This window comes from Bubalus bubalis, chromosome 22, assembly GCF_019923935.1.
Source record: "Bubalus bubalis isolate 160015118507 breed Murrah chromosome 22, NDDB_SH_1, whole genome shotgun sequence".
In the NCBI taxonomy this organism is placed as follows: Eukaryota; Metazoa; Chordata; class Mammalia; order Artiodactyla; family Bovidae; genus Bubalus; species Bubalus bubalis.
Window position 1 is genome coordinate 380,147 of NC_059178.1, and position 9,999 is coordinate 390,145.

Below are 9,999 nucleotides of genomic sequence, written 5' to 3' on the forward strand. Positions count from 1 at the left end.
ATTTCTGGCTGGGCCTAGTTCCTCAGGGCACGTGAAGAAGCTGCCACACAAGTGTACTCTCATAGGTGTTGGAGAGGCACGTGCATGCGTTTCCCATGAGCCACGGGTGGTAGGGCACAATTTCTTCTGCAGAAGGAAAGGACCTACAGGAGTTGGTCAATAATCTTGTCTTGACTCATAAAGACTTCTTCCTCATGAAGTTGAAGATAACTGGTGAAGAAATCAGAAGTTGATCTTGAAATACCAGCTGCCTTGAGGCACGGGTGGCGGCTGGTAGAGGTATATATTCAGGGCTGAGCGCGCCCAGCACACAAGCTTACAGGCTGCCTGCCCACCTCTGCTTCCTCCAGGAACACAGATAAGTGCTTCCGGCAGCTCTGTGTCAACTCAGGAATCCTTTCTGAAAATACTAATGAATGTCATGTTTTATCGTGCGTGTGTTAAATATTTCATTTGGTATGATGGTATTTTACGTATTCTGCCACAGAAGAACTTCTTCTCCTGATTTAGTCCATAGGTAATTTACTTATTTCTAAAAGAAAAACCACGTTCCTTCGGGAGCACGTGTATCAGGGGTAGGCTGTCCAGCATCCACAGATCCTTCAAGTAAGGCACGGAGGTACCTGATGGGAGATGGCTGGATGTTACCACATCAGTTTTGCCTTTGAATCTGTTATAAATTCACTGGGAAAGACCTGGAGGCTGGGAAAAATTGAAAGGAAAAAGAAAAGGGGGCAGCAGTGGATGGGATGGTTATACAGCATCACGGACTCAATGAATGTGAATTTGGACAAACACTGGGAGGTAGTAGAGGACAGAGGAGCTTGTCCATGGAGTGCAAAGAGTTGAACACGACTTAGCAACTGAACAACAACAACAAAACCTCTGCTCAGTTCAGTTCAGTGGCTCAGTCGTGTCCGACTGTTCGCAACCCCATGAATCGGAGCACGCCAGGCCTCCCTATCCATCACCAACTCCCAGAGTTCATTCAGACTCACGTCCATCGAGTCAGTGATGCCATCCAGCCATCTCATCCTCTGTCGTCCCTTTCTCTTCCTGCCCCCAATCCCTCTCAGCTCAGGGTCTTTTCCAATGAGTCAACTCTTCGCATGAGGTGGCCAAAGTACTGGAGTTTCAGCATTAGCATCATTCCTTCCAAAGAAATCCCAGGGCTGATCTTCTTCAGAATGGACTGATTGCATCTCCTTGTAGTCCAAGGGACTCTCAAGAGTCTTCTCCAACACCACAGTTTAAAAGCATCAATTCTTCGGCGCTCAGCCTTCTTCACAGTCCAACTCTCACATCCATACATGACCACAGGAAAAATCATAGCCTTGACTAGACAAACCTTTGTTGGCATAGTAATGTCTCTGCTTTTGAATATGCTATCTAGGTTCGTCATAACTTTCCTTCCAAGGAGTAAGCATCTTTTAATTTCATGGCTGCAGTCACCATCTGCAGTGATTTTGTAGCCCAAAAACATACAGTCTAACACTGTTTCCACTGTTTCCCCATCTATTTCCCATGAAGTGATGGGACCGGATGCCATGATCTTCATTTTCTGAATGTTGAGCTTTAAGCCAACTTTTTCACTCTCCACTTTCACTTTCATCAAGAGGCTTTTTAGTTCCTCTTCACTTTCTGCCATAAGGGTGGTGTCATCTGCATATCTGAGGTTATTGATATTTCTCCCGGCAATCTTGATTCCCACTTGTGTTTCTTCCAGTCCAGCGTTTCTCATGATGTACTCTGCATAGAAGTTAAATAAGCAGGGTGACAATATACAGCCTTGACATACTTCTTTTCCTATTTGGAACCAGTCTGTTGTTCCATGTCCAGTTCCAACTGTTGCTTCCTGACCTGTGTACAAATGTCTCAAGAGGCAGATCAGGTGGTCTGGTATTCCCATCTCTTTCAGAATTTTCCACAGTTTATTGTGATCCACACAGTCAAAGGCTTTGGCATAGTCAATCAAGCACAAATAGATGTTTTTCTGGAACTCTCTTGCTTTTTACCTCTATTATAAAGCACTTTTTCCCCACTTTTGTACAGTCAGTAAGGAAGAAACAGTAAAGATATTCTATTACTTTTTCGAAAAATTTTCTTTATATATTAATTTCAATAGTCGTCTAATTATGAGATGGATACAGGTACATCTCTCAATCATGAAATGTGTAACATAAAGTTTCTATTATATTTAAGAAGCGTTTTCTATAAATAAGGCTTCTCAGGTGGCCCTAGTGGTAAAGAACAAGTCTACCAATCCAGGAGCTGTAAGAGATATGGGTTCAGTCCCTGGGTGGGGAAGATCCCCTGGAGGAAGGCATAGCAACCCACTCCAGTATTCCTAATTTCAAGTCTTCTAATTACTAAATGTATACAAAGGAAAAATCATACTTGCCAGAAATCCACAACCCACACATAAGGCATTTCTTTTAGAAATTCTCATTACAGACTACCTTCCTTCACTAGAGTGATTATAAACTGCATCTGATGCTCTTCCAGGACTTCCAGACCACATCCGGCCACCATGAGTTCCCTCGGTGAAGCAATCATCCACCTTGCAATCGATCTGTTCCACCAGATCAGAAAATCAGAGAAGGAAAACATCTTCCTGTCGCCTTTCAGTATCTCGTCAGCCTTAGCCATGACTTACTTAGGGGCCCGAGAAAACACCGCATCACAAATGCAGAAGGTAGGTGGCAGCTGCCTTTCCGTCACAGGTTTGCATGGGTTGTCTGCTGGCTGGTGTGCGGATGACCACAGGTCTGGCTGTCCCCGGGTCCCACGGCAAGCTCAAGCAGCCCCACGACTGGGTGGGCAAAGAGAGGGGCACGCACTCTCACGCAGCGCTCCCCACATGCTTCCTGTGCCTGGACTTCCTCTGGGAGCTGGGATGAAGCCCTACAATTGCCCAACAACTAAAGGTGAGGCTTTAATGGAAGAATTCACTGGAAGTGAGGCCCTGACTAAAATCCACGGGAGACCTCTTTACATGTTTCCTCAATGATAAATGAGAAACGAGACACAGTTCTTTAAAGTGGACAGCGCTCAAGCAGCTTTGTGTTGTCCACACAGAGACTGTGTTTTTTAAGGATGAAGCTTTTTGTTTCTCTTTTTCTGTGTGCTTTTTGTTTCCTCTTGAGTTTGTCTCATGAGGGGCGTTTATTTGGTATATAGTTTTGTTTGTGGGTATTCTTTTGTCCTTCCATTCTTTCTTTTTTACTTACTCTGATGTGTATAGATTGTTACAGACTCCTTGTCCCACTCCCTGTCTTCTCCAGGTCCTTCACTTCAATGAAATCACCGAGAACCCAAGAGGAAGAGCGACAAGAAATCCCGTGAGTCAGAGAGCATTGGATATAGAGGAGGTCATATGTCCAAGAGGGTCGTAGCTTAAACTGGGGATTTCAGATAGACTGGGAAAAGTCCATTTTTAGAGGTCATGCTAAGCAAACTGGAGAGAGTTGTTTCTCAGTTCACGTGTGTGCACGTGGGAAATCATTTCAGTTATGACCTACTCTTTGTGACCCCATGACCTGTAACCCTCCAGGTTCCTCTGTCCGTGGGAATCTCCAGGCAAAAATACTGCAGTGGGTTGCCATACCCGCCTCCAGGGGATCTTCCCACCCCAGGGACTGAACCAGCATCTCTCATGTCTCCTGCATCAGCAGACAGGTTCTTTACCACTGGCACCACCTGGAAAGCCCTCTCATTTCACATTACATACTTATTTACTTCCCTGGTAGCTCAGACGGCACGGCATCTGCCTGCAATGAGGGAGACCTGGGTTCGATCCCTGGGTCAGGAAGATGCCCTGGAGAAGCAAATGGAAACCCACTCCGGTACTCTTGCCAGGAAAACCCCATGGACGGAGGAGCCTGGTAGGCTACAGTCCGTGGGATCACAAAGAGTCAGACATGACTGAGCAACTTCACTTCACTTCCCGTCACTTATTTACTTCATATCTTTGTTTTTCTGAAAGGAGAGAAGCATATGCTTAACATCAGGGACTCTGAAACCTGAAGGAGCTTCAAATAGTGATCTGCTGTTCAGGAATGAGGAACATGGCAAAAATACGATGGCTCTCAGCCACAGTGACTCCATCCCAATTAGCCAGGGGCAATAAAAGGGTTGCTGCATCGCACCCAAATACATTCAAATAGGTCAGCAGGGCCAGGAAACGCTGGTAAACGCTGGTAAACTCTGGTAAACTATGGAAACTCTGATAAAGGTTATATATTATTATATAGAATAAAACTGAGTATATTCATCACAATATGTTCCTATAATTGCATAGATTTAATTAGCTCTTAGATTAAGAGCAATAAGCATATGATCACGTGTATTACGGAGTATTTTGGAAAATGAATGAGAGCTACGGTTTATCTAAATAGTCTAAAACTCTTAGCCAGAAAGTGAGAGATTCTGAACTGAGACAAGCCTACGTTGAAAAAATTATCTGTATCTCCTTGGAGAAGTTTCTAAGCTCTCTGAGCTCTCCTGTCTTCATGCGAATAGCTCTGAAGACTTAGGGATGCTGGGGTACAGCTGTTCCCAGGCTATCTGGCACCCACTGTTCCTACACTGGGAAGTGTGGCCACCGCAGTGAAGAACCACAGATCACAGTCAACAGGTCTCAGAAGGTAATCCCCCAAAGGATATAACAGGGCATCGAATCACAACTTAGGACGACGTGCAAGCTCATGTTCTCACACAGCTGATGACTTTCAGAAATTCTCTATGGCTCCAGGCCTCCAGGAGCTTATGTTTAGCTGAGACCTTTACCCTAACCGTTGGAGACGACTGAGAGACAGTGCAATAATGGAATGCTGATGCATCTCTAGTTCAACAGAGAAAAGGTTGGAGTGTGTTAGAGCAGGAAGAGAGAGTTACCTGGAAGATTTGATGTAAAGATTAGGAAAGCTAATTCCAGTAACACGCGCCAATTAGGGGAAATAACCACAAGCATCATCCCTGGGGATACCCCCCTCCAGACAGGGATCCAACAGACCCCTGGGGATGTAGAGTTTACATTGACAGAGAATCCAATGAGCTCACTTTTTGGTGTTTGAAGGTTGAAAGGCCAGGAAATGTTCATCATCACTTTCAAAAGCTTTTGATGGAATTAAAGAAATCCACTGATGCCTATGAGCTGAGTGTGGCCAACAGGCTCTACGGAGAAAAGGAGTTTCGGTTTCTCCAGGTGAGTTTCCTGGTCTGTCACACCTTTGGTCTGCATCCCGGGTCCTCAGGCCCCATCTCCTAATGGGGGCGGGGGGTGCAGAGGAGCCTGGGGACCCACACAGGGGCATTACTTCCAGGGGCGCCAGGCTCCCCGACCACAACCGCACCCACTGGAGTGTCCAGAGGCTGATAGCACACCAGTGAGGGGGGGCGAGGGATTGGCTTGTGAACTCTGCTTGATCAGGATTTAACACATTTCATTTGGGAATACCTACATAGTTACTGATAAATTACTTTTCATTCCTGCTTTCTTCCTGCTCACGTCATGGGAATACATGGATAATGTTCAGAAATTTTATCTAGCCAGTGTGGAATCTGCTGATTTTAAAAATGCTGCAGAGGAAAGTCGAAAGATGATTAATTCCTGGGTGGAGAGCCAAACCAATGGTAGGTTATGAGAGACTCACTCATTAAAAGTCACTGCTGAATCCCTGCTGTGTGTGAACACAGTGCTGGACCCTGACTGGACTGTCAGGAGCAGGGGTGAGACGAGATTGCAGAGGGTGGGGAGGCCCTGCAGGGGGTGGACGGTCCTCGTCATTCGGAGAGAAACGGGCAGGTGGGGCTCCCAGGACCAGCCCCCTGCAGGCACAGCTGAGCCTGGATGACAGTGTCTTGTGGATCCCAAGTCTCTGCTCAGACTTCAGGTTAATTCATAAGTGTTTCTTTTAATTAGAGGCTTAACTTCTGGATGATGATTCCCTAAGAGAAGATATTAGAAAGGGTCCCTTTGTTAATTGGGAAACAACCTTGTCTCTCCCAAACCACGCTTTCTGCAGAAATGACCACCTGCAGTAGGAGGTGTCTGGCCCACGTCCCCCTCCCACAGGATTGTCATAGGTGTCCTCCCCTCCCAGGGCAGGTGGCTGGGCAAAGTGTCCCCGTCCAAGACAGAGGACCAACCTACAGCAGCTCAGCGTGGACAATGAAGACAAAGACCCCTCAGGGAATGGTGTCTGCCACGCGCTCTAGATTACTGGGTGCATGTTGATTGTCCAGAAGAGTATTCTGGCTACTTCTTCAGAATATTGAGCTCAAATTTCAAAAGACAGAGAGAGAGTAAGGAAGGAAGAACAGGAGGATGAACACAGGCTGGAGGAAACAGGAGAGGACGCGGGGCGGGCAGTGAGGGAAGGATGCAGAAATGTGATTCATGGAAACTGTATCTAGAATCAGGACATCGGGGCTTCTTGTGAGATGACTGATGCCCCCACACGCAGAGACTGAACACCTTCCCAGTCTGTAGCAGGGTGTCTGCATGAGGGCGACTCCATCAGGCTGAGGCCGTGAGCAAAGCCTTACCTGGTGAACCGCTGGGCATGGAGTCCCTCTCGGGCTGGCTTGTGTGAATGTTTAATCATCAGTTGCAGCTTTCTAAACATCTTCCAGATAAACCACTTGTGCCTTTCATGACAGACTTTTGATTTTCTGTCTTTGCAGAAAGAATCAAGGATCTGTTTCCCAAAGACTCTTTTGACAGGTTTACTGCTCTTATTCTGGGGAACGCCGTCTACTTCAAAGGGCAGTGGAACCAGAAATTTAAGAAAGAAAATACTGTGGAGGAAAAGTTTTGGCTGAACAAGGTGTTGTCTGTAATTAATTTATAATAATGTAACATAGCTCTCTGTACAATGTGAAAGTTAAATACATATTTGATCATTTCCTTTATAACTGCGAGTAGAAGTAGGATCCACTGAGGCTGTCTGTTTTTGCCTTTATTTAGTTGGTAATAGTTGAAGAAACTCTTGTCTCTAATTCACAGATTTCCCAGACCATCTCTTAGAAGGAAGATGAGTTTGGTATCTCAATAAGATTATCTTTTTTTTTCTTTTGGACTAATGCCCATTTAGCATTTTTTGCCACATGAATTTATTGCAGGAAACAAGCAAACCTGTGCAGATGATGAAACAAACCAATAGTTTCCAGTTCGTGTCACTGGAGGACGTGCAAGCCAAGATCCTGGAAATCCCGTACAAAGGCGAAGAGCTAAGCATGATGGTGCTGCTGCCCGATGAAGTAGACGGTCTGCAGGAGGTACAGCCTGGTGCCTGTGGCGCTTCATGCTGCTGCTCACGTTGCCGGCAACACAGCGCCTGTGCGGGCGGCTCACAGAACGCTGGTGCTGTGCCAGGAGAGCAAGAGACTGCAGTGTGTCCTTTCCTCTCTGTTGAGTCTAATGGAAGATCATGAAGGCGAACTTGGCATCCTGTCACTTTCCAAAAAAATAGACCTTATAGTGTGATATGGAAGAACATGTAGAAAATCTCAACTTCACAGGCCCCAGTAATACTCTGAGAAAACCAGAATGTCACTTCAAAAAATAATATGCTTGGCTCACATGTTAATATTTTGCAACCATCAAAACTTCACCTATTCCAGTCTATTCATTTGAAGACAGGGAAACTAAGACTCAAATGTAGATGGCTCATGGAAAATATACGAAAATTCACTCATGAACAAAAGCAAACAAAGTAAAACAATGCTGAGCTCCATTCTGCAGACTGAGTCACATGCTTCATAGACAGGAGACAAACCAACCTATCTTGATGCTCACTTTCTATTTAGACGTATTCTCTCCGAGTTATTTGGAGCCTCATTGCTGGGAATTTAAAAAAAAGTGAATCTTTCTTTTAGCATTGTTATATGGGTTCAAGATAATTTATAAAGACACCAATAACAATATCCGGCCTATAAAAGTCATTCCATAGATGGCCATCTGCAATTACTGTAACAGCCAATGATGCTGAATTTGCAGTGAACTTGCCACACGTAAAATATATGTGCGGTAGCTCAGGGACTAACACACGATGCCTAAAACATTAATTAAGTAAACACATACACTGAATCTCTACTTAATGGTGGCATTATGTAACAGTTTAAACTTGATCAGAGAAACATATCTATACAGGAAACGTTTTCAAAGAGGTCAAGCAAGTAAAAGGAATAATAATGGGTTGTGCACTATAATTATATCATGCAAAAACTATGCACAAAAGACATTAACAAGACAAGACTATTTGAAAATGAAACAGGTAGTGATCTGGCAACTTAAGAAGTGAAGATATATAGTTCATCTTTTACAAAATAAATTTATTTAATGCTTCTGCTGTTATGTATGGATATATATACACATATATATACAGAAGGCTCAGTTTATCATATGAATATTACAAAATATTCAGCTTATAATATACAATGAGATTACATGCAATATATAAATATATGTATATAATACAGTGAGTTTATATGTATAATATAACTGAACCTCCTGTATTCATGGTTACTGTGAAGATAATTGATTTCCAGACAATTCAATCCAAAGTTAGGTGGGCTCCATGACCGCTGAGAATCCTGACAGTTGTTCCTTTTCCACTGTTACAGCTTGAAGACCAGCTCACTGCTGAGAAGTTAATAGCGTGGACGAGCCCACAGAATATGAGGAAGAGACAAGTGGACTTATACCTGCCTCGGTTTAAAGTGGAAGAGAGCTACGACCTCATGCCCACGCTGCGAGCCCTGGGGATGGTGGACGCCTTCCGTGATGGGGTGGCCGACTTCTCGGGCATGTCCAGGAGACACGGTCTGGTGGTATCAGAGGTCGTCCACAAGTGCTTTGTGGAGGTGACCGAGGAGGGCATGGAGGCCTCAGCTTCTACTGGTGTAGAAATTATTATAAGAGCAGGAATAAATTCTGAGAGTTTCCGCTGCGATCGCCCTTTCCTGTTCCTCATCAAGCACATCAAGACCAACAGCATCCTCTTCTGTGGCCGAGTCTCTTCCCCTTAGACGTCCCTGGGCAGCGGCCACACTCGGGGACATTCAGAGAGCTGTTCCCGGAGCTTGAATGCTGGTGCACAGGTGCCCTTGGATTCGTTTTCCTTTCCAACCTCATAGTCATCTCTAAGAAAATAATCTCTGAAAGAGCATGTCTGTCCTTCTCCCTCTCTTTCCACAAACACATGTAAACCTACTCTATTTCCCCATGGAAGCTTCCATTTGGACAAAACGTTCAACATATGATAAAAGGATATATCAATACTCTATCTTCACCTAACTTTGAAATAATATATCTGCTGTTTCAAAAATCACATCTATTATTCAAATCTACTCAGCTAGACCACCACATTTATTTGCGTTTAAGTGATATGGGGGATGCTTACAAGCTGAAAATGTTTGCTCTTATGAAACAGGTGATCAATAAAACAGGACTTTTTCCGTTTACTTGGTGCTTTGCTTTTTCTTCCTTCTTTCTTTTCAACAAAGGGCAAGTGGCCTGCCACACATTGGAAAGATAATTTGGAAACATATGAATTTATAAAAAGAAAAATTCAAAACCAGAGTAGAGCATGATAAGCCTGAAGAAGTAGGCTGGAACCAGAATATGAAAGGATTATAGCGCATGTTAAGATCTGGCCGCCTCAAATACTGGAAGGAACGTGAAGCAAGGAAAACTCTCCTACCTTGCCGGTGGGGATACAAGGGTGAGACTTTGGGCTTCGCATGTGGTGCAGCAGGAAGAATCCACCTGTAAATGCAAGAAACGCAAGGGACGTGGGTTTGACCCCTGGGTCGGGAAGATCCTGAAAGGTTATTGTTGAATCACACAAAGACACCGGGATTCTTGGCCCCCGGAGGAGAATTCAATCCGGGACCAGAGACTAGGCTTGATCGCTCAGAGCTTTTGTGTAATAAAGTTTTATTAAAGTATAAAGGAGATAGAGGAAGCTTCTGACATAGGCATCAGAAGGGGGC

General features: G+C 44.6%; 1 protein-coding gene across 3 annotated transcripts; it reads left to right on the forward strand.

Annotated features, from left to right (window-relative positions):
- The first annotated feature begins 293 nt into the window (after positions 1 to 293).
- On the forward strand, positions 294 to 9,468 carry LOC123331102 (serpin B4-like). Of its 3 annotated transcripts, none has more exons than XM_045164009.1 (8): positions 294 to 358; positions 2,506 to 2,695; positions 3,285 to 3,341; positions 5,078 to 5,206; positions 5,517 to 5,634; positions 6,688 to 6,830; positions 7,126 to 7,281; positions 8,629 to 9,468. In XM_045164009.1, the coding sequence occupies exons 2-8, from the start codon at positions 2,531 to 2,533 to the stop codon at positions 9,031 to 9,033; spliced, it is 1,173 nt and encodes a 390-aa protein (XP_045019944.1). In that variant the 5' UTR covers positions 294 to 358; positions 2,506 to 2,530; the 3' UTR covers positions 9,034 to 9,468. The 3 variants fall into 3 exon arrangements, with proteins under 3 accessions (XP_045019944.1, XP_045019945.1, XP_045019946.1); XM_045164010.1 differs by lacking the exon at positions 294 to 358 and adding an exon at positions 494 to 606; XM_045164011.1 differs by lacking the exon at positions 294 to 358 and adding an exon at positions 539 to 619.
- The last annotated feature ends 531 nt before the right edge of the window (positions 9,469 to 9,999 follow it).